The sequence below is a fragment of the Hibiscus syriacus genome, unplaced genomic scaffold, assembly GCF_006381635.1.
Source record: "Hibiscus syriacus cultivar Baekdansim isolate YM2019G1 unplaced genomic scaffold, ASM638163v2 tig00112487_pilon, whole genome shotgun sequence".
Classification (NCBI taxonomy): domain Eukaryota; kingdom Viridiplantae; phylum Streptophyta; class Magnoliopsida; order Malvales; family Malvaceae; genus Hibiscus; species Hibiscus syriacus.
Genome location: NW_024063341.1, coordinates 622,091 through 647,697, shown reverse-complemented (window position 1 = coordinate 647,697; position 25,607 = coordinate 622,091). Strand labels below are relative to the sequence as shown.

The 25,607-nt window shown below is 32.6% G+C and overlaps 1 protein-coding gene and 1 pseudogene across 1 annotated transcript; both read right to left on the bottom strand.

The window, feature by feature from the left end:
• Positions 1 to 15,528: 15,528 nt before the first annotated feature.
• Positions 15,529 to 17,970, bottom strand: LOC120180029 (annotated as a pseudogene).
• A 1,421-nt stretch (positions 17,971 to 19,391) lies between these two features.
• LOC120180013 (protein PGR-like) lies at positions 19,392 to 21,407 on the bottom strand. The gene is made up of 5 exons (XM_039185450.1): positions 21,206 to 21,407; positions 21,000 to 21,113; positions 20,385 to 20,607; positions 19,733 to 19,981; positions 19,392 to 19,597 (listed from the first exon to the last, which is right to left on the bottom strand). The coding sequence occupies exons 1-5, from the start codon at positions 21,349 to 21,351 to the stop codon at positions 19,466 to 19,468; spliced, it is 864 nt and encodes a 287-aa protein (XP_039041381.1). The 5' UTR covers positions 21,352 to 21,407; the 3' UTR covers positions 19,392 to 19,465.
• Positions 21,408 to 25,607: the final 4,200 nt, after the last annotated feature.

The window sequence follows — 25,607 nt, the reverse complement described above, 5'->3', positions numbered from 1 at the left end:
TAGTTCAAATAGTCTCATTCTATCCTATACATAGTTTCTATTTATCTTATCTCACTTCCCCTTTCACTCACATGAATCATCTATATACTAGTTTTATCTATTTATTTAATTCAATTTCCATGACTTCTATAATACTCTTTCAGAAAGTTTTGTAATTCTTCACTTTATAACTCATAACCCGTAGTTTCCTTTAAGTATTTAAATCTTCCCTATATAACTTATGTATCATTACTTATGTTTATGCCCTCAAATTCATATTATCCTCATAGAGTCTCTTAACCTTTCTTGTGTCATCACTTATACCATATAATATTACTTATACTTGGTTATCTTACGTTCACACACACACACACACACACACACACACACACATATATATATATATATATATATATATATATATATCAATGGTTCATTAACTTATAGCTTATGTCACATGTTCATTTCATTCTTTATGTCTTTATCATATAACGTCTTTCATGTTCTTCCATTATTACATAATAATGTTTTACACAAATCATATAGCATATACAAAGGGACAACCATATAGCATATACAAAGCATATCAATATCTTTAGTCATGTATACATATAATTAATGTAATACATATAATCACATATAATCATAACAACCACATAATCATGTTCATGAGTTCATGCATATTACTTTAGGAAATAGATTCATCGTAAGTCTTATTTCCATTATACACTATATGTCACTAATATGTACTCACATGGCCTCACTAGTCAATACCAATCTCTTATTTTTCCCCTAGATTGATCTTACTTGTCAATGATTCCGGAACTCGATTAAGCTCTGAATCTACATAGTAATATATTGATACATATCAGTATACTAATTAATATATTCTAAACTATCAATTCTTAGCCTAAAGGAAACTTTTTTCATCTTTTAATAAAGGAGTGTATCGATGCACTCTACAGTGTATCAATGCATTCCTTAACGGGTGCATCGATGCACTACCCGTGCATCGATACACAAATCACCTTCGATATTTTTTTTCGTAAGGGGATGCATCGATGCACTCCTTATGCATCGATGCACTAATTGCATTCGATGTTCATTTATTTGAGAGTGCATCGGTACACAATGAATGTGTATCGATGCACATAACCCAGAAATTCCAGTTAGAGCACAAAATTCACTTTCTTTTCAGCTCAAATCTTTATCTTTCGCCTCATTTAATATTCCTAACTTTCATACACATACTTGCACTCATTTCTACTCAATAATCACTTCTTTAACCTGTATATCCTCTCCTCCTTATGAAATTCAAGAATCATACCCAAATTTTAACATGTTACAAATCTAATTCTAACACTTCATACAGGTTAATTAGATTGATGACAAGTCAAATTCACTCTTAAACCTCATTAAAGAACTTTGGTGGCTGTGTCCCTTTTTCTTTTCTAGGTTTGATGGTTTTCTTATAACCATCACCGGTGATGGCTTTGGATCGGGTAAAGGGTGGCTGTTTGGTGAGTCACCGAGATATGTGGTGACTCACCCTAATAGCTGCGACGTGTGGGGCAGCTAGCTCTTCTGGAAAGCTCGGCGAGGCTTGAGGCGTGACAGCAGCGTCGGCAAGGTAGCTGGAGATGGACGAACGGCGGCCATGTGGCCTTAGGGTATCATAAATGGGTTTAGGGTTTGTAGTTAGGTCGATCTGGGTTGGGTTCTTGTAATTGGGTCAGTCTGATTTTGGGCCTGAAATGATATTTGTAATTATTTAATAACAATGATAAAAATATATAATAATAATAATAATAATAATAATAATAATAAAAATATAAATAATATTCAAATGAAAAAAACGAGTATCTTCATATACCTCAATGCATAAATATATTATATGGAAAATAAGATGTTCCAAATCAGATTCAACCTATTTTATCCCATTGAAAAGTGAGAAACATACCTTTTTGGCATTTTGAAGAGCTTCTAAATAAGAAGGTGATACAGATTGGATGGCAGCAGAAAAGGAAACCTCCCATGCTTAACATCTTGTTCAACCATAACTGCTTCAAACTGTCTACCATTCCTCAGTATCAATTCGACAATCTTATTAACCACTCTCTTATCAACCAGAACTGCGGTCTCTCAAGGCACTGCAAATAGTTGTAATGGCCTAAACCATGAAGTGGCCTTACTTTAGAGATCATGATGCATATTCTACAACACTAAAGTGGTTGGATATTCCAATGTAGGAAAGAATCGTAATGGTGGAAAGTATTATTGGCATTCAAGGTTTCTTAATTTCTTTGGAGTAATTATACACAGCGAAAAAAGTGCCACTGGAATTCAAACATCATGCCCTATTAATTTTAGGTGAAGCAGCTGCTCTCAGGACTTCTACCCTCTGCTGAACTGTTTTACCATCATAACAAAAACTGCTTGGAAATCACTAGTCTAAAAAGCACTAAAAAGTTCACAGTTGACCTTTACTAATCAATGAAAGTGGCTTCCCTCGGTAAGACCATTTCTTCTATAACAACCCTTCTGGTTAGTCATTCAAAAAAAAAACCCTTCTGGTTAGAGGTTAAAAACCACTATTCTTCCATGTAACTTGCCTGACTTTAATTCTATCAAGTTCAATAACTGAACATATTAATTATAGAAAAATGCTAACAACCTAATTATGGTATTAAATAGGACTAATCAATCTACGGATACAGCAAATCTACTATGTCCAATAACTTAATTTTTATAAAGCATTCTCATTCCTTCCATATTTTTCCTTTTCTTTTAGGTCTTTCAAAAATGCCCCTCTGTTTAGAATGCACTTTCCAATAATTGCTTCGTATTAGGTTAATCATTTTCTTTCTTAGGTATACCACTTATGAATCAGGGTTAGGAAACATAATGGATTTTATTTAAAATACAAAAAATAAAAGACTTTTAAGGATGAGCTCACAGTGCATATTGTCATAAACTCATACTAGATACCTCAAATACGTGGGGAGTGCACACATACAAACAGAGAGTGAGGGGGGGGGGAACTTTGGTCTTAATACCTTGTCATAGCATAGTCCCTAAAGACGTTAATCAGCTAGCAAGTTTCAAGTGTGTCGATGCATCCTCGTGGACGAGATTCCTCGCCATTCACAACTTTCTTCCATGTCACAAACAATGGGCTTAAAACAGAAGATGATTTGTATCAGACGAAAGCATCATTTTCAAAGTAAATATAAATAAAATGAGAAGAAAAAGAAACCAAAAATGCCGGAGACAGTTTAATGACCATCTATTGTATACCAGAACCCACCAGCAAAAGAAAACTGAATAGAAGCAATAAAAGGTAAAAAGAAAAACTGCAACACTATTGAAATTCTCTATTTGATTGTGAAAAGCAACCAGAATAATAACTACAGAATCTCACATATATTCAGATAAGCACAAAGATCAAGAAATAGAGAACTCTTAGGAAATGGGATTTTATGAAGCAAGAGTAAAAGAGAGAGACTTAAATTTTGAGCCTTGATGTTGATTGGCGGCGCGATGATGGTGATGTTGCAGTTGTGGTGATGCCGTGTCATAATCATTTTTTTTAAAAATAATTATGATTTTATTAAAAAATTGACGATTTTGAATTAATTTAAAAATTTTGAATTGTAGTCACCATCGATTTTTGAGTTAGGTAGGTCGAATACCTAAAAACGTCTTTTAAAACTATTTAGAAAAATAATTTAAAAGACAAAAGTTGATATGCGTTTACTAAAAATTTGATTTAGCGGGTTCAGGAGTCGATTACGCGTGAGGAAGGATTATCACCCCACAACGCCCAAAATTGATACTTAATCGCTTATATATTGTCACGGTAGTGGAAATTATAAATCAAATATAAAGTTAAAAAATAATCCATTTATTAAAGTTTAACTAATTTGCTTCGAATTATTTATTAGAAAAAATCATTTAATTCGAAAAGAAATATCGAGATTTGCTCATCCTCCGATGGGATGACTATGTCTTTTATTTCTTGTCTAAAAAGAATATTCTCTCCTCAATAAAAAACGTAAATCGAATATAAATTGAATATCGGTATTTTCATAAAATAAAATATTAAAAAACACGCATTGCTTCATTTTAATAAAAACGAATTAATTAGCACTTTAAAAAATAAATTTGATTTATTTCGAGTTCACTTTTCGTTCGAATGTCGTATCGGATTGCACTACTTAGACCAAGCAGTGCTTTCTACGCCCATTCTACAAATAAGTGTTCTTGAAAATATTAGAATAAAAAAGTGTTAAAAATGTAACTAAAATTAAATTATAGAAGTAAAATAAACAGATAATAAAACATAATAATTAAACGAATAAAATTAAAGTACTGGAAAATATAGAGACGAAAAATAAACGATTAGAAAATTAAAGGAAATAAAATTTAAATACTAAAATTAAATAAAGAAAAAAAACATAAATTTAAAAGTGCATAAAGTTAAATAGCAGAATTAAAATGTAATAAAATAAAATGTTATTATCGAATTTTATCATGTATCCCGTACCGTAAATGAGGCGAGTCATATCTCGGGATGAATTGTCGCAAGGTCATACATGGTTTGAACATGAAATAAAACAAACAAATAAATAAAAGATTAACAATTAGTAATTAGCGGTTAGAAATGTTAGTTGTTAGAAAAGTTAGCGGTTAGCAGAGTCCGAATCATAATAATGTGGATCATACCTCAGATCGGGTCACCACAAGGTCGAATCAAACATTATAAATAATAAATAAATAAATAATGGTTAGAATGCAATAAAATAAAAGTCAGTAGTTAGTAGACTCCGAACAATAATAATGAGGATCATACCCCGGATCGAGTCACCACAAGGTCGAATTGAATATTAGAAACAATAAATAAATAAATAAAAATGGTTAAAGTGTGATAAAATAAAAGTTAGTAGTTAACAGAGTATGAACCATAATAATGCGGATCATACCCAAGATCTGGTCACCACAAGGTCAAATCGAAAAATAGAAACCATAAATAAATAAATAAACAATGGTTAGAATGCAATAAAATAAAAGTCAGTAGTTAATATGCAATAAAATAAAAGTTAATAGTTAGAAATAAATAACACAGCAGAATAGTGACCAGATTAAAAGTTAGAAATATTTGTATACATATTCGAAATAAATAAAAAAATGAGTGGTTGAAGTGCAAAAGGACTAAAACACAGGAGCTTAAAGGTAATTTTCCCCTGATACTGACAAAGTGTAAAATAAGCTGGAGCTGGGAGGAACTGTGGGTGATTTACCCACTGAATAGGTAACTAAAACGCAAGGAAAATCTAAAACTCGAGAACCTATGGGTAATTTGCCCAAAAAAAAAACACAAACAGACACTTCCATTCTTCTCTCTTTTCTGCTCGCACGACCGGCCACAAGGGCCCCCTCTCACTGGCCAAACGACGACCACCATAATCGATGATCCTCACATACCCCAACCAACCCCGAATCAAACCGTGAAACCCAAACCGACTAAAAAAGAAACCAAAACCCCCTTTACCTTACTCTAACTCCTCGATTGAACTCAAACACCCTATTTGGGTATCGTTCATCTTTCTGACCACCATCCATAGTGGTCGGGACGTTACACTGGAACCACTGGTGACCCATAACCACAACCAATGCTTACACCCCACCACATTTACGTAACGGGAAAAAAATAATGAAAGAGAGAACCAGAGCCCTCTTTTTTATTTATGTTTTAAGACTTACAAAATGGGAGGGGGCTAAAATCTGCTTTTGGATTGGCTTTTAAAGCCCCCAAATTACAATTGAGAAATATTACAAACTTGGTCCCTGTATTTTGTTTCTTCTTTTATTTTAAGAAAAAATTAGGGTATTACAGCTCCCTCTTTGCTCGTCTGTTGTGTAAACAATGACGAAACAAAGACAAATAATGGCCTAATTTTGTCTAGCTACGATGTTTGCTTCGTATCTGGAGCTCCAATTCTTTGTCTGAAAATAGAGGATTTAAAAATGACATTGTTCCTTCATGTTGAGGATGTCGGGTCAATCTGGAGATAATTTGGTGTTGAAGACAACATTACTGATACATGTTGAAGAGTTCTGGTTGCTTTCAGGTAAATTGTTTGCTGAAGATGACACTATTCCTTCTCGTTGAGGAAGTCGAGTCAATCTTGAGATAATTTGGTGTTGAAGACTACACTGCTCATACATGTTGAAGAGTTACAGCCGTTTTCAAGTAAATTGTTTACTGAAGATGACACTATTCATTCTCGTTGAGGAAGTCGGGTCAATCTGGAGATAATTTTGTTATTGAAGACGACACTGCTCATCCACGATGAAGAGTTCTAGTCATTTTTAGGTAATTTTGGAGACAACACGGTTCCTATGTGATGAGGAAATCTGGTTATCTAAAGGTGACGCTGCTCCTATGTAATGAAGAGATATGGTCGGTAGATGAAACTATTCCTACGTGAATAGGACGTCTGGCCATCTTTAGGGATAATAGAGATAACACGGTTCCTACGTGATGAGGAAGTTTGGCTATCTAAGGGTGAAGTGACTCCTACGTGACGAGGAGATTTTGTTGGTGGATGACACTGTTCCTACGTGATGAGGACGTTTGGTCATCATTAGGGATAATGGAGATAACGCAATTCCTACATGATGAGGAAGTCTGGTTATCTAAGGGTGACACTACTTCTACGTGATGAGGAGATCTGCTCAGTGGATGACATTGTTCCTACCTGATGAGGAAATTTGGCCATCTTTAGGGATAATTTGTTTCAAGAGAAACTGTCTCAAGGGAGACAAAACTTGTTCCAAGAGAAACAATCTCAATGTTTTTATGTTTCGATATAAATTGTCTCAAGAGAAACAAAATTTGTTTCAAGGGAAATAATCTCAAAGATTTATGTTTCAAGAGAAACTGTCTCAAGAGAGACGAAATTTGTTTCAAGGAAAACAATCTCAATGTTTTTATGTTTCGAGAGAAACTGTCTCAAGAGAGACGAAATTTGTTTCAAGGGAAACAATCTCAAAGAGATGGAATTTGTTTTGAGGAAAAACAATATCAAATGTTCGTATCTTAAGAAAGACTATCTCAAGTGAGACAAAGTTTGTTTTGAGAGAAACTGTCTCAAGCGAGACAATATTTGTTTTTAGAGAAAACTTGTCTCTAACGAGATGACACTTTGTTTCGAGAGAAACAATCTCAAAGGCTACAGACAATATGCATGCTCCTGCATGTTGAGGAAATGCATTTAGAAGATTTTATCTTTGACTTCAGGATGTCAAATCTATGGATGACATTGTTCCTTAAAGTTAGACACATCTGGTCATTTCCAAACTTTTATTTCCTGAAAGATCAATAAAATAATATGCATTTATGAATGACTATATTGGATGTTATAATGGATGTCGAGATGAAGTTTATTTTATGTGTTTGATTTGATGAATTATTGAATTTGTTCTCATGAGAGGCAAAATGTCTTTAATAGAGACAAGATTTCAAGTGATTTTTTTTAAAAGTATCCTCATGAGAGGGAAAATCAAATCCTTTATTGCACATGATGATGAATGTTTGATACAAATATGCAAATTTCATGTAACATGTATGTATATGTTGATGTATGTTTTATTGATCAATGGTGGGAATGATTGCATGGACAATCTTCATTCTTTGCTTGCACCAGCGTGCATCCTGGCAAATATGGATTCGTGACAATTTCTTCTTGTCCCAGTAAATTTTGCCCCTGATGAATTTGGCTTCCTTTGTCTGGACTTGTATATAAATCCAGTATAGCTTCCCTCATAATACCATCATCATCCCTGCCAGATGGTTTTGAAAAGAGAATATATCATTTCAAGCTTCATAGATTGTGTACGCACAGTTGTCCTAACAGGAAATCAAAGACCACTGCTTGGAGCTGGCTACTGCAGCAATTGATAGAATATTAGACTGCCCCAGAAAACCATGAGACATATCTCTATACCAAGGATGATAGTTGGAACACTAGAAACAACTGTAACTGAATGTTGTTTGCTCAATTGTTGATATCGAATTCAGTCCTCCAAGCTTTGCATTGATTTTTTTTAGAAACAAATTTGTAAGGTACTGATCATTGATCCTAGTTAGAGCCATATACTGTGTGACTCTGTCAAACTCGACAAGACTCATAGATATCAGAATTTTCCTTATCAGATGAAACACAAAGGAGGAACTATGGAGCTCCATGAAGTTTGGATGTTCTCAAATATTCGACAACTTATTCATCTTTTCATGTGGCTTCTGTCTAGACTTTTCAACCAAGGAAGCTCTTCGCATTGTGTCCAGTGCTTTTGTATAGCGTTGCAGGGACACCAAAGAACAAATATCAGTGGGAATATAAGTGGGACTCTTTGGTTTACAATCATTAATGCATGGGAAATCACCAGAATAATGCAATTGTATGTTGTGATAATGGACAAAACTGTTATATATTAACCCTCACTGTCTCTGCTTCACCATTTTCATTCTTCTCACATTATTCTAACTCATTGATGTATGCACAATTCAATGATGTTGTACTCCTAGATGACACGAGCCTCCAAAAATACCCCAACATTCATCATTTCTTGCTTCAACATTGATTCTAAGCATGAGCTTTGTGTCTGAGAGTCACATGTCAACTGCCAAGATCTACTCCAGAGAGATTGTCTTGTTTGAAAATGTTTTTCTTCTCCTTTTATTTTAAAAATTTTGAAAAATATCAATTAAAATAATTTTGAAAAATGTTTAATCACAATTTTTGAAAAAATATTACCCATTTTCTAGATTTCTCAATTGAAACAAATCATAAAACAAGAGTTCATTGGATATCAAAGAATTAATTACACTTTTAATCCTTCAAAATAAAGTATAGCTATTTGTCAAGTGTTAGGATTAATGCTATCTTTGAGGTATGGTTAAGTAATGAGAGGATAAAATGTCTCAGGCTGATGTCTTTGGTCAAGGGTTTGGTATTCTCGTTTCTTTGATGTTCACTAATCTGATGGAGTAGCTTCTGTGTTTATCTACCATAAGTGTTCTCCGGCTCTCAGCTCTCATGAGCACATTCAGGTTATGCAATGTCTTATCAAGGGATTTACGAGATCGCCTTCTATACAACAGCTACACAGTCTTTATATTCGAGTCATATGTTCAGTTTTGAACTCGAATCCTCCTTTGGTTTCAAGACGTTATTCAAAATTTTATGTCTTGAACCCCTATTTGTCATTTTTTTCTCTATCATGCATTAAAGATTTTAGAAAAACCTTTTGTAAATAAAAGATTAATCCTGATGGGCGGGATGAAATCTAAAGATAGTCTCTTATGTTTAGAAATCCATATATGATTAGAAAGAACTTTTAAGGCACGTAATGTAGGCTATGGTTCACGGTTACGAAAGAAATGGATAAATTGGCCCAAACAAGTGCTTAAGAGTAATTAAACCAATGATCAATTCATTCTGATGCATTCAATCTTGTCTTGCTCGATTTGAGTCTACTCGCATGCGTCCTTTATTTTCTCTGGATGTTCTATGATCTTCTAGTGAATTGGATCTTTGAACTATTTGTACTTGATCAATCTTATGGTTTGAAGCTCGATGCGTCATTTGACTCGAGGGAATCTTTGCATGTGCTTCTTGTCTTTTTTTTCTTTCTTATTTCTTTATTTTTTTCTCTTTGCTTTTTTTCTTTTCTTCTTTTCTCTTTGCTTTGATTTAATCTTTACACTTTTCATTTGGTTCACATTTCGGTATCTTTTCTGGATTGGTGGTCTTCACTCATGCGAGCAGATTTTCTTCATATGGCCCCTAGTGTAGAGAGTGATCCTTGGTTAGGGTTGAATCAAAAGAAAATATAATTCAACCTCAAATGGGGACACAAGGGATATATATTTTCTCGTTTTATGAATGGATAATGAAAGAAAGTCATTCATCATTTCATACACAGAAGTCCTTGCAGGAGAGGTATCCCCAGGGGGATAGATTTTCAAGATTAAATTTATTCATGTGAGAACAATGTAATTAATGCATGATAAAATTATTTTGAATTAATTTCCTCTCTTTTTTCTTCTTATTGCTTCTAGCATGTCTCTATTTTTCAGGCTCATTTTCAGAAAATTGATGCGAGATGCCCCCACGTTGTGTCTTCTTGTAGGAAGGTTCACGTTCAAGTGAACATCTTGTACCCAATACCTTAGGTTTTATTAGTAGAAAATGTCGATGTTGCGTCTAAGAAGACGATGGTGTGACTTTATTGGCTCAACAAAAGGTAAGGGTATGACTTTTTGTGTCTCAAAAGAGATAAAGGCAATGTTTAAAAGTCTCAAATAAAGGTAATGTCAAAATTTGGTCTTTTGGTATGACCATAAATTATTTCAGGTAAAGAATTAGGAGATTTTATTTATGGTTTTAGATGGTATAAAAAATGTCTAATCTTTTCATATGTAAAAAAATATAATTCTTGAAGAATTAAGAGAATCCGTAATTCATTTGATATTTGAAGAACTACAAGATTAAAACTCGTTCAATTATTCAACCTTAGAAGGTAACATAAGTTCAATCATCAAAAGATTTTAAAAAAATATTTAAGCTAATATTAAAGACAGAACAAAAAAACAATTTCAAACAAAACAATGCTCTTAATGCAAGTGCAAGGAAGATTCATGATAGATGCAAAGATCTCTTCTTGATTAACATCAAAATGCCCCAACATTCTTCGAATGTCCATGCCCCTGAATTAGTAAGGTTCTGGACCTTACTTCATTGTCTCACACTTCTCAATAGAATATCCTAAGCTTCCTATGTGATAGCTGCATACGAAATCAACATCGTAGCCCTCAGGATATGGGGACCTTTTTTTTTGCTTGGACTAAAAGAGAGTCACAAGATTCTTCTCAACCAGCGTTGGAAGTAATTCCTCTTAGGTAATTGGAATTGGATCAAATTGACTCTTTTCTCAACTCATCTTATAAGGGTCAGCCCTATGACCGACTAAATATGCTCCCACCGTACTGATTTTAGCTTATTCCTTTAATTGTTCGAATCTTGCTTCCATTCTCAATGTGGTGTCACGTGATCAGGATCACATCCATCGAATTCTCCATGAATTAATCCCCATGTGCTCGTGAATGATGCATGTGAAAATATGCAAGTGCATATGCAAAAAGTATTGATCCCAACAATGAATATCATAGAATAATTTTCACCAAAGATAAAAGTCTTCACATTACAAGACAATCCATGTTACAGACATGCTTTCGCCTAGATGTTGAGTCTGAAGTGGGTCAATTCTTCGTCTCGGATCTTCGTCCTTGAAAATGATACCCTTCAAGCGCTATGTAACCTAACTCCGTTAATGCCCCTACGGTGCTGAAGTGAGTGCGTCACTATTTGGTGGTTAGCGATGAAACGATCATAGATAAGACTCTACTGCTGGATTACTCCTAGGATCAATGTATCATCTTTCTAGTCTCGAATATTGCACGATCTTCGAGCAAGTCTCCTTCTTCTACTCTCTGAACTTCTTTTAGCCTTCGATGCATGTCTGTGTACGCGACTACTTGATTGAAAACTTTTACCTCTCCCTATGAAAATTTTCTCTTAAATATCCCCTTGCAGACCAACACTTTTGCATTATATGCAATGCAAAAAGGATGAAAAATGACACAAACAAAAGAAAAGAAATAAGTTAGTACGGGCAAGATAATCAATAAAATTAAAAGATGCTATAAAAATAAATACAACACCTACCCAATCATGGCATCTACCCAAGCATGCTTGTATTATATAGTAATCCTACCGAACATGTTTTCTACCCAAAATGATTTATTTTCAAGAAAATAATCCTAACCGCATGGTATCTAGTTAGCATGTTTTTATTCGGAAAAAAAAAATATTCTATGAACTTAAAGCAAAAAGTAAAGGTTTAGAAATGCTCCTCATTCGTGTATAACTATTTTGGGTACCTACTGATGAACAGAGGTTTGATATGGCTATACCTAGGGTGACCTTTCTACGGTTCACTATATGCATGATTTCGGCTCTATGAGGAAAGGGTACTCGAATTGTCCTTGATGTCGGTGTCCCCTTGGGCTACCAAACCCTCAATCCTAACCCATTACAGACATAAATGGACCGAGTTCAATTCGAGGGGATTCACTTCCTTATACCCATACGAGGAATAAATCCCTACGAATGTATAAGACATATGTATCTCAGAGGTTATTTGCTAAAACTCATACGAAGAATAAATTCTTATGAGAGGAAATCATTCACCCCAACTTATTTGGAACGAAGCTCTAGTCTAGAGCTCATGTCATGTAAATTCTTGTGATGTGTCTAAGAAGGAATGTACAAACCTTTGACTCAAAATAAAAAGAGAAAAAATATTGATAAAAACCTTGACAAAGCTGAAAACATAAATTAAACGTTACTGAGATAAAAATACAGAAATTAAAAAATGTTTCAATAAATGAATCATAAGCTAACTATAGACTTAAACTCATAATTTCCACCACAACGACAATATGTAAGCGACTTACAGCCTGACTCTCTAAAGTGTCCCCAGGAGAGTCGTCAAACTGTCATAAATTTTTTTTTTAAACAATTAAGTTTAAAAAACAATTATAACTTTATTAAAAAATTGGCAATTTTATTTTGAATTAATTTGAAATTTTTGAATTAGAGTCGCCATCGACCTTTGGGTTAGGTAGGTCGAATACCTAAAAACATCTTTTAAAACAATTTAGAAAACAATTTAAAAGACAAAAGTTGGTATGCGTTTACCAAAAATTCGATTTAACAGGTCAGGGAGTCGATTACGCGTTGGGAAGGATTAGCACCCCACAGCGCCCAAAATTGGTACTTAGTCGCTTATATATTGTCGTTGTAATGGAAATTATAAATCGAATATAAAGTTAGAAAATAATCCATTTATTAAAGTTTAACTAATTTGTTTCGAATTATTTATTAGGAAAAATCATTTAATTCGAAAAGAAATATCGAGATTTGCTCATCCTCTGATGGGATGACTATCTCTTCTATTTCTTGTCTAAAAAGAATATTCCCTCCTCGATAAAAAAATGCGAATCGAATATAAATTGAATATCGGCATTTGCATAAAATAAAATATTAAAAAAACATGCATTGCGTCATTTGAATAAAAACGAATTAATTAGCACTTTAAAAAATAAATTTGATTTATTTCGAGTTCACTTTGACCAAGTAGTGTTTTCCACGCCCATTCTACAAATAAGTGTTCTTGAAATATTAGAATAAAAAAAGCGTTAAAAATAAATGAAACAATCATTTTGTACAATCAATTCGAAACCAATTCCCAAGAACAAAGAATATATACATACATAAATAACACGAATAAATATATAATATCCATACATGGTAAAAATGTAAGGAAATAATATCTAACTAAGCACAAACTAAATTATAGAAGTAAAAAAATGGATAATAAAACACAATTATTAAACGAATAAAATTAAAGTATTGAAAAATAAAGAGACAAAAATAAATGATTAGAACATTAAAGCAAATAAAATGTAAATACTAAAATTAAATAAAGAAAAAAAAATATAAATTTAAAAGTACATAAAGTTAAATGGAAGAAATAAAATGCAATAAAATAGAATGTTATTATTTTATTATGTATCCTGTACCGTAAATGAGACGAGTCATACCCCGGGAAGAATTGTCGCAAGGTCGTACATGGTTCGAACATGAAATAAAACAACAAATAAATAAAATGTTAACAATTAGTAATTAGCGGTTAAAAATGTTAGTTGTTAGACAAGTTAGCGGTTAGCAGAGTCCGAACCATAATAATGTGGATCATACCCCAAATCAGGTCACTACAAGGTAGAATTAAATATTAGAAATAAATAAATAAACAATGGTTAGAATGCAATAAAATAAAAGTAAATAGTTAGTTGAGTCTCAACCATAATAATGTGGATCATACCCTAGATCGAGTCACCACAAGGTCGAATCGAATATTAGAAACAATAAATAAATAAATAACAATGATTAAAGTGCAATAAAATAAAAGTTAATAGTTAGCAGAGTCCGAACCATAATAATGCAGATCATACCCCGGATCTGGTCACCACAAGGTCGAATCGAAAAATAGAAACCATAAATAAATAAATAAACAATGGTTAGAATGCAATAAAGTAAAAGTCAGTAGTTAATATGCAATAAAAGAAAAATTAGTAGTTAGAAATAAATAACGTAGCATAATAGTGATCAAATTAAAAGTTAGTAAAATTTGCATGTATATTCGATATAAATAAAAAATGAGTGACTGAAGTGCAAAAGGACTAAAATATGGGGGGCTTAGAGGTAATTTTTCCCTCATAGTGACCAAGTGTAAAATAAACTGGAGCTGGGAGGACCTGTGAGTGATTTACCCATTGAATAGGTAACTAAAACGCAAAGAAAATCTAAAACTCGAGGACATATGGGTAATTTACCCAAAAAAACACAAACAGACACTTCTCTTCTTCTCTCTTTTCTGCTCGCACGACCAGCCACAAGGGCCCCTTCTCATCGGCCAAACGACAACCACCATAACCAGTAGTCCTCACATACCCCAACCAACATCGAATCAAACCGTGAAACCGAACCGACTAAAAAAGAATCCAAAACCCCCTTTAACTTACTCTAACTCCTCGGTCGAACTCAAACACCCTATTTGGGTATCGTTCGTCTTTCCGACCACCATCCATGGTGGTCGAGATGTTACACTAGAACCACCAGCGACACATAACCACAATCAATGCCTACACCCCACCACATTTACGTAACAAAAATAAAAAAATGAAAGAAAGCAAAACGTGAAGGAGAGAATCAAAGCCTTTTTTTAATTTATGTTTTAAGACTTACAAAATTGGGGGGGGGGGTGAAATCTGCTTTTGGATTAGTTTTTAAAGCCCCCAAATTACAATAGGGAAATATTACAAACTTGGTTCCTATACTTTGTTCTTTCTTTTATTTTAAGACAAAATTAGGGTATTACAGGCTGTACGGTGGTGGCTTCATTGCGATGGCTAGGCATTAGAGGAAAATTAGGAAAAATGAGAATGAAACAATTAGAGATTTGGAACCTGGTAGGTTAAAAAGATTGTACAATTGTGGCGTTTATTACAAAAACACAGCTAAAGTACATGATTATTGCGGCGTTTATAAAAAATGCCGTTAAAATGCATGAATATTGTGGCATTTACTGTAAAAACGCTATTGCGGTGTTTATTACAAAAATACCACTAATGTAAATGACTATTACGGCGTTTATAAAAAAAATCACTAAAGTACATAACTATTGTGGCGTTTATTACAAAAACACTGCTAAGATGCATAACTATTGCAATTGCAGGGTTTATTATGAAAAACGTCACCTTATAAGAGTCAATCGTCGCTAATGTCTTTATTTTGTGGCATTTTACCCGTAAACGCCGCTTTATGTTCAAATTTTATGGCGTCTTATTTAAAAGCACCGTTACATAACAATATTACTGTAATGACTGCGACTTACCAGCCCAAATGTATTTATCGGGCGATCGGTATTCTCTCTGATCCGCGCTGATAACCTCCAAAACCTGTCGATGAGCTCCAAATTAAGGAAGGCCTCTTTTGGACCCTCAGCTTCCGACGTGGTTAGCACTGTCCCTCCAAAGAAAGGTACTAAAAGCACGTAACCTCGGACCAGAACCGGAGCCAAATCAGGTGAACCAGCCCTAGCTGGACCGCTTAGTTATGAGAGATATTACCACCGGCTGAGCTACCCGATATGAACACCTTGCTAAAATCCGCTACATCATCTGAACACGGATCAGGATTCGCAGCCAGAGCTTGCGCTTGGAGCCATTTCACTGCCGTGTAACCATCCTCAATGGCTGCCGGAAGCCTATTCTCCGGAGCCAAGCGATAATCCGGCAAAATCACAACAGCTTCCTCCGAAGCAAGGCGGAAGCAGTAGTTTTGACAGTTAGGCCATGCGCGTGACCCAAATGCAAAAACGACATCTTTCCACACGATGGAGCCATCATCGTCAACGGGAGCATAGTAGATGAAGAAGGTGAGGATGGCTTATAGAGCCTAAGCTGAAGGTCGTGATGAGGATCAAAGATGACATCTTTCCACACGATGGAGCCATCATCGTCGACGGGAACGTTGAAGCTTGGCTTAGAAGAACGCCAAATGGAGCCGTCTCTGTAAACACGAAGGCTCCTCGGCATTCATCGACTTCATAGGGAGGGGTAGCCATGTTTAGATATCTTTGCTCTTTCAGCTGGTATTTTGAGAGGTTAATAAGAAGAGTAAAGGGAATGAAGGAGAAAGTGGGAACAAAGAAAAAGTTAAAACGGAGGCGTCTATTTTCCGGTAAGGGCTGCCTTTAACTTGGCCAATGGCGATTTGTTCTTGTAGTTTTCTGCTGGTAGGTTTAGTACGACAATTGGCTTTAACTATCACGTCACTGTCAATTTGGTTCTTGAAATTGAAAAATTTCATACGAATTATTATAATTAATTATTTCGTTCATTAGATATTAAACTATCAACATCAGTTGATATCACATGACAGAAAAATAACACAAATTTAGCAGTCAAACGATATGGTAATCTTCATCTAAAAGCATAATAAAATGACAAAACTGTTTTCCCAGTATGTTGAGTACACCAAATATGAAGTTCATGGTGCGAATCAGCGAATGGGATGGATATACATTTTCTCAGGCTTGTTTTCAGAAAATGAACACAGGCAATCGAAGTCAGCAACGTGGTCAGTAGTATCGAGAAGAGGTCCACGGCATTGTTGTCGAGACAGTTAAGGCCTGAAATCTTCCTCACCCTTGGCCCAGTCTTTCCAACAACCTGCAATGAGATTAAACAACAAATCATATATATTGGTGCCGCTGGGACATTGTTTCCCATTTTCATGGCCTATTTGCATCGGACATACCTTGTTTTGGACGGGGCAGAAGCCGCGGAATTGAAGGGCTCCTCCCAGCGGAGAATCTATGACGCTTCCGAAGAGTCCGGCCACGGCAGAAACGGGTATAACCAATAGCTGCTTCATGGCCGGTCCATCTGAACAGCTTGTGGTGAAAATTTGGACAAGGACAAATGTTAAACCGATGGTAGTCCCCGCAGACAATGCTTATAGGAGTCCTATTTCCGTCACACCTCCGTTTGTGCCCCTTTGACCACCCTGATAATCATTTACTGTTACATTAGATAACCATATCCAGAACAATAAGGTCTTAAATAAGATTTGGGAAGAAGGAATATCTACCTTAAAAGTGGTGATCAACCGCGGTCGGGCAATCCTGAGAAACCCTATCTCCGAGGACCAAGAATCGCCATTGCGGCAAGACTAATGACCGATTATACCGCCGATTAATACCGTGACAAGAGTCGACTCTTTCGAGTCCAGGCAATTGTCCTCCCATCCAGTTAGGTTCCCAAGTCCCACACACAGAGCTGCCGCAACACCACTATTGAACAAGATTTGTATCCTGAAAATGAAGAAATCGGGGAATTGCAAGTTCAATTGAATATATCCATCATCATATATATTGAAGTTCAATTGTTCAAATCATTGTGAAAGAGAGTTATGAATGTACCAGTTTCTTTTTCCACCTTCCTTAAAATCAGAGCCAAATCTGCTTAACTTGGACGAAGTAATGATGAAGACCAGCAACATTGCACCGAACTTGAAATTCCAGTTTCTTGACGACTTTCTTGGCAGCCAAACAATGTAAAGAAGAAGAAAATAAAAAAGAAAGGACAGGACCTGTATCCGGCAGCGAGGTGAACAGTCATGAGGGGAAATAGGGCGAAAGCTCCGGGAAATCAAGGTACTTGATTCTCAAGTATCTAAACGCCACTAAGGAAGAGTATGAAACAGCGATCAATGGCTCGATTAGACTTCTCTCCATCTTCTTTCTTGCTTCAATCTTCACTCCAAACAACCGTTTATATAGTTGGTGTCGGTTGGGAAAATGATAGATATAGTTATAACGGTTTGTTTATTGTTTCACGCTGACGTTGTATATAATATTTTGATAAAATATCAATTTAGTCCTCCCTCTTTCTTTACAATCAAAAAGCAAAGCTCGTCCATTTGGTTGAGAGCATTTAAGACTGATATTATTTTATAATCATCTTAGCTTAATAAAAAAAAAAAAACTCATCCAGTTTCCTTCTTCATCTGCCATCGCTAGCTGAAGCACACGCTTTGGTCTCACTCCACCACTACCGACGTTACTACCGCTCTCAGTCCAACGCCTTTCTAAGGCTAACCCATTGTCGATCTCCATTCTCCATTCTTATCACGAATCCGTCAATCAACCTTTCTCTAAATTCAAGTTGGAACTTGGATTAGTTATATGAGTTGTTGTCGGGACTAAATTAATAATATATCTAAAATTTATGAGTTAAATTAAAATTAATTTTTTTTGTTAACATGTCTAATGGGAGTTAACACTTCGATGATTAAATTATAATTTATGGATAACATAAATAGCTGAAAACATAACATTTAAAAGTTGGATAAATGACGTCCATTATAGTTTATCCAGATAAATATGTATATATATCCACATAGTTTACTCCATTACATTCTTATCGTATGTATAATACATATATAATATTTGCATTCTATATACATAATTGTTGTATATATATTATAGTTATATTTAAATATTTATTTAAAATATGTTTGTATAATACTCGCGTATATTGTATACAGTACATAATTTTTAATAAACATAACTAAAAACCATTACCTCAATGTACTTAATAATGGAATACAAGATCAATATAAATTTATAAACAAACTCTTTACCATCATTACCTAAAATATGAAATGTTTTCTTTCACACCTGGTGTGTGTGTATAATCAAACTTATTATTGATCTCATGACAGATTTTGGTGTCACACGTTAGGTGTGCTAACTCACTCGATAAATGACTAAAAATCTTCATTTTGAATAGTAGTAATTAATATACTTATTTCACATTATTATAATACTTTTTTGGATAAATATGAATATTTTGACCAAAATTAACTCAAAACTGTACATCACAACAACTAACAAGCCCAACCCTATAACTATGCATGAATCCCACTCTATACAGAAGACCCGACTAAACCGACTCCAAATCTTTCCTTCATGCCCATGAGCTTCAGCCTCACCACCTCTTAATAATATTATTGTTATCCTTTTCATATTTTTATATAAAATAACTAAAAATCATCATTTAAAGATTAAACATAGATTTAAAATCTTTATTTTTAATAGCAATTAACATACTTCGAACATAAATAGTATTTTAGAAGTTCATGATAAAAATGGGATATATTTTATCAGATTCTTTCAACATTCTCGCAAGAGTATGCTGTGCTGTCTACGCTTAAACAGAATCAAGGAATCAGAAAATGTACACGCAGGCAATTGACGTCAGCAGTGTGGTCAGTAGTACCGAGACGAGGTTCACGGCATTGTTGTCGAGAAGGTTAAGGCCTGAAATCTTCCTCACTGTTGGTCCAGGTTTTCCGACAACCTGCAAAGAGACTTTAAAAATGAAATCATGATGGAAGAAAAGCTTATGGTTTACTTATCATGGCATGCTGGGAGATCTTTTTGCATTTTAAAGGCCCGTGTTTTAAAAAAATCTTCGGCATTGCATTCGATATACCTTGTTTCGGACAGTGCAGAACCCACTGAATTGAAGGGTTGCTCCCAGCAGAGAATCTATGAGACTTCCTAAAAGTCCAGCCACTGCTGAAAGGGGTATAACCAATAGCTGTTTCACGGCCATTCCATCTGAACATCTTGTAGTGAAAAATCCGAAAACAACAAATGTTAAACCGATGACACTCCCTGCTGCCAAAGCTGCTAGAAGACCTGTTTTCGTCACACCTCCATTTGTGCCTTTTCGAACAGGCTGATATACACACACAACAAGAGAAGCAAAGTCTTTTCCCATTATATCAGGTTGGTGATTATGCATTTAAGACAATATCCAAGTGATCAAGAATGCCTATTCACTTATAATTGTTCCTTGAAATAACCAAATTGACTTCATCAATAACATGACAACGAAGGTTGCAACCTGGAGTAGAATGTCAACTGGATAGTTGCTTTAACTTAAAAGGAAAAACCACCAGATACATTTCTCCAGAATAGATTCTGATTTGATCTTCAGAAAAACAATATGTTAGGGGAAACGTTGTTGGTAACTTAGAGCAGGCCACAGTGGAGACTGGAGAGGAGGGTAATGCGACTCTAGATAGACAACAATCCAAAACAATATGTTCCTACACGAAATTTGGGGAAAGAATACCTACCTTAAAAGTTGTGATCAACCGAGGCTGGTCTTCGCTAAGAACCCCAAGCTCTGAGGACCAAGTATCCCCATTGCAGCAAGAATAGTGACCAATAATACCACCAATTAAGGACGTGATAAGAACCGACTCTTTCGAGTCCAGGCACTTGTCCTCCCATCCAGCGAGGTTACCAATAGCCAGAGACAAAACTGCTGCAATGCCGCTGTTGAAAAAAACTTGTATCCTGAAATGACGAAAAATAGGAATTACACAGTCAAAAGAAAGAATCTACAAACCAATATACCCTTTTCTACTACAAATATATCACAAATTCTTACTCAGATTCATCATAAAAGGAACTTCAAATCATTGCTCTTGAATATTTCCTCTTTTTATCTCATCAAAAATTTCAACCCTGACCTACCAAGATTAGCTCATTCAATTCCTGGTAAATTTCATTAGGCAATGACTATCTCTAAATTTACAAATCATCCTTCCATCAACAACACGTGATTCATTATTACTGCAAAAAGCTAAACACTTCCATTCCCTTTTTGCTCAATCTTTTTACCCACTTGACTTTCACAACCAATTTTGAAATAAAAATTCGTTGATTTTAAGAGAGCTATGATCTACCAGTTCCTTTGCCCTCCTTCCTTAAAATCAGCGTCAACTTGTCGCTTCTTCTCTTCTCCAACTTTGGTAAGCTTCGATGAGGTAAAGAAGAAGGCAAGCAACATTGCACCGAACCTGAAATTCCCATTTATTGATGACTTCCTTAGCAGCCAAACAAAAAATATACAAGTAAAGAAAAAAGAAGAAGAAGAAGAAGAAGAAAAGACCTGTATCCAACGGCGAAGTGAATAGTCATGACGAGAAATCCGGCGAGAGCTCCGGATAAATCGAGAGACTTTCTTCTATAGGATCTAATCGCGATTAAGGAAGAGATTAAAACAGCAATTACCGGTTGTATTAGAGCTTTCTCCATCCTCTTTCTTGGCCCTCTCAAACTGGGAAAAGGGAATGTAATGTAGCAGATGATTTTCAACGATTCAAGGTCAAAAATGTCACGCCATGGTCCAGTCTTCTACTAAATCACTATATATTATCTAATACCTATACAATTAAGATATCAAAAGGGTACACTACATGACCACCCAACTATGGACAAGAACTCTAAATTACCATAATTTTTAAATTTGTATTAATATGACCCTTAAACTATTTAAATGCTTTCATATAGCTACCAACCGTTAACATTTAACGAAAGTTATATATACGCGACGTTGGAACCTTACTTTGTTTTCTTCCATTTTAGTCATTACTTGTATATAACGTTTCTTTGGATTTTCATTTAATACAATTTAATCTTGATTCTGTTTTTAATTTCTCTAATGCCTTAATTTGAGCACTAACCTTAAAATCTTTTATTTTAGTCATGTATTAAATTTATAGATTAAATCCACTATATTTTAGAATTTATTAATTTGATCACCAACATTAACTTTAATTCTTAATTTTTAATTAGGTCCTAATTTTAATTTAATTTAATAAATTTATTTCTCCAATCAAATTGTGACACATGTCACAATCTGATTTGAGGGTTCTTTTAATTTAATTTAATAAATTTTCAATCTAATCAAAAGGTGACACATGTGACCTTTTGAATTGAAGTGAAAATAAATGAAGATGAGTTTTGATACCCAAAGGAATCCAACTTGGGTCCCAAAGGGTAATCTACACATGCCTTAACAATTGAGCTAATTCTAACACTTGTTATTAAGATAATACATATGTTATATAAATGTTCAAGTTTAGGCAGAAAAAAAATTAAAATAACTTAATTGGATTTGAACCCAAAATGAATTAGTAACCAAACAAGCCTTAACCAATAAGCTAAATCTAATATTTAGAAATCAATTATAATATATATATATATATATATATATATATATATATATATATATATATATATATATATATATATATATATATATATATTAGTTAATGATAAAAAAATAAAAACGGGTAAGTGAGAACTTTCATCTAGGCCAATTGAGAATATGCCAACACTTAAATAACTAAAATAAATTTAATAGTTTATTTATAATTGATTTAAGATTTTAATATTTTTAAACTACATTTATTGTTTTTATATTTATTTTTTAATGATTATATATATTTAATTATTAAAAATAATTTAATATTCAACTTATAATCTTAAGAAAAAATTATTTTAAATTGTGCTCGTGAGTTTGGATATGTTAAATAAATTTTTAATTTAATTTTAAATATAATTTCATATATATATATAATCATTAATAAATAAATATAAAATAAATAAATTTAATTTAAAAATATTAAAATCATAAATTAATTATAAATAATATATTAGATTTTTTAACAATTTAAGTGTTATTATATTCTCAATTGGCCTAGATTTAAGTCCTCACTTGTCTATTTTTATTTCCATCATTAAATATAATATATAATATATAATATATAAATATATTTTAATTGATCTTGATTACTAATTGATCTTGGTTACTAAATAATCTTGGGTTCAAATACAATTAAGTTATTTTAGTTTTATTTTTTTGCCTAAACCTGAACAAGTTATATAACATATGTATTATATTGATAACAAGTGCGAGAGTTGGCTCAGTGATTAATTCTAAAATATAGGGGATTTAATCTATAAATTTAATACATGACTAGAATAAAAGATTTTAAAGTTAATGCTCAAATTAAGCGTTAGATAAATTAAAAACAGAATCATGATCAAATTGCATTAAATGAAAATTCAAGGAAACAAATAATATACAAGTAGTGACCAAAATGGAAGAAAACAAACAAGGGTGTCGGCGCTGCAAATATGTGCAAATATGTAACTTTACAAGGACCCATGCTCTAATTATATTAATTTTGTTAACTGCCACGTAAACACCTCCGTTAAATGTTACGGTAGGTGCCTATATTGAAACCATTTATATATTTCAGTGGTCATATTAACACAAATTAAAAATAGTGGTTATTTCGAGACCAATCCCCATAGTTGGGGGTCGTTTATGTAGTATACCCTAAAATGTGACATATGTCTATATTTCACAACTTTCGAAGGATATTTTTTTGAATAAGTCAAAAGTGAAAAACAACATTTAAACAAGAATTAGAAAATACTTGTGTAAAGTATAAATGATATGACGTTATTTTGTTAAGTCTCTTATTATTAAAAATTATAAAATGATATTTCAATTATAATACATATTAGTTTTATTTGGTCTTTCAACTATTAAAAGTTATACATAGTCATTCAATTATTCATATGTTTCAAACTCACCCTTTATCATATAACAATCAGTATGCTTACATTCAACTGAGACTATCGTCAATTTTTAACAGAAAATGACGGATTTAGAACATATAGATATTTAAGTGATTATTTTGTAATTTTTCATAGTCGAGATATTCAACAATATAATATCTATAGTCAAAGGATCATTTCATAATTTTTAATAATCGAAGACTCAACAAAACAGTATCTCATCTTATAATCAAATGACTATTTGTATATTCTATCCAAAATACTATAACAAATAAGTGAGAGAAACATATAGCATCGGAACAATGGAAACACAGCCGCCCAACCAAAAAAAAAAAAAAAGCACCAGATTAAATAACACCGATCACTCCGTCTAAGTAGATAATTTTTGGGTAAACTACTTGAATGATCATTCAATTATAAAGTTGGTATCAAAATTACCATTATTTTTAAATTTATGTCAATATGACCATTAAACTATTTAAGTGTTATCATTTAAGTCACCTACTATTAAAATCTAATGGAGGGTGATGTGACAGTTAACAAAAATTTATATAATTATACATATAATCCTCAATACTTGTATATTATATTAATTTAGTTCTAATTTAAATTTAATTTTATATATTAACCCTTCCATCGAGAGGTAACACGTTTCAATACATGATTATGCCACATGTCACTAGTGCCACATGTTACCACCTAATTGGAAGAATTTTTTTATTAATTTTAATTTATTTAATTAAATAGATAATAACTTACATTTGTGGGGTTTGAACTGGAGTTCTCAAGGGTGGAAATGGGTTGCCCAAACCATCATGTCAACTGCTCTATTTGTTTTGGTAATTACTAATTACACTAACATTTATTGATCTCATAAAATTATTAATGATATAAAAATAAAGACATAAAAATATTCAAATGATATTTAAATTTCAATATTTTTTATATTTTTTAAAACAAATCAACTTCAGTTTAGTATTTTATTTTTAAAACCAAATTTAATATTTTGTTTTATATTTTTAATCAAAATTTATGAAGGAAATCATGTAATATAAAAATATTTTTATAAATTTAAACAAAATAAATTTTATATTTTTATATTTTTAAATAATTGAATTTAATGTGAAATTTAGAATTAAAGAGAAAATTAATTTCTTATTTTATTTTAAAAAATTTAAAATACTTAATACAAAATTAAAAAAAATTATGGAAAAAGCCATGTAAGATATAAAAATATTTTTGTTTTTATATTTAATACAAGATTTAAAATTAAAATTAATTTTCTTTTTAATTCTAAATTTTATATTAAATTCATTTATTTAAAATATAAAAATTTATTTTTTTTTAAAAATTTATAATAATATTTTTATATTAAATTATTTCTTACATAAATTTTATTTAAAAATATAAAATATTGAATTTGATTTTAAAAATAAATATTAAACTTATTTCAATTTGTTTTAAAATATAAAAATATTGAAAGTTAGATATCAATTGAACATTTTTATTTCTTTATTTTTATATCACGAATGATATTATGAGATAAATAAATGTTGGTGTAATAATCAAACTATAGTCACTCATTTTCGCTCGGGGTGCTATTTAATATATATAAAAACATATATAATATATAGTTTTTGAAAACGTTTTGAAAACATATATATAATATATAGTTTTTGATTTTTTTTCGAAAATATCTATTATATAGTTTTTGAAAACATTTTTAATATATATATATATATATATATATATATATAATATAGATTTTGAAAATATTTTGAAAAAAATATGTAATATATATTTTTTGAAAACATTTTGAAAATATATATTATATAGTTTTTAAAAATATTTATATATTATATTATAGTATATTATTTTTATTTTCTTTCTATTTGTTTTGTTATTTGGTCCAAATAGAG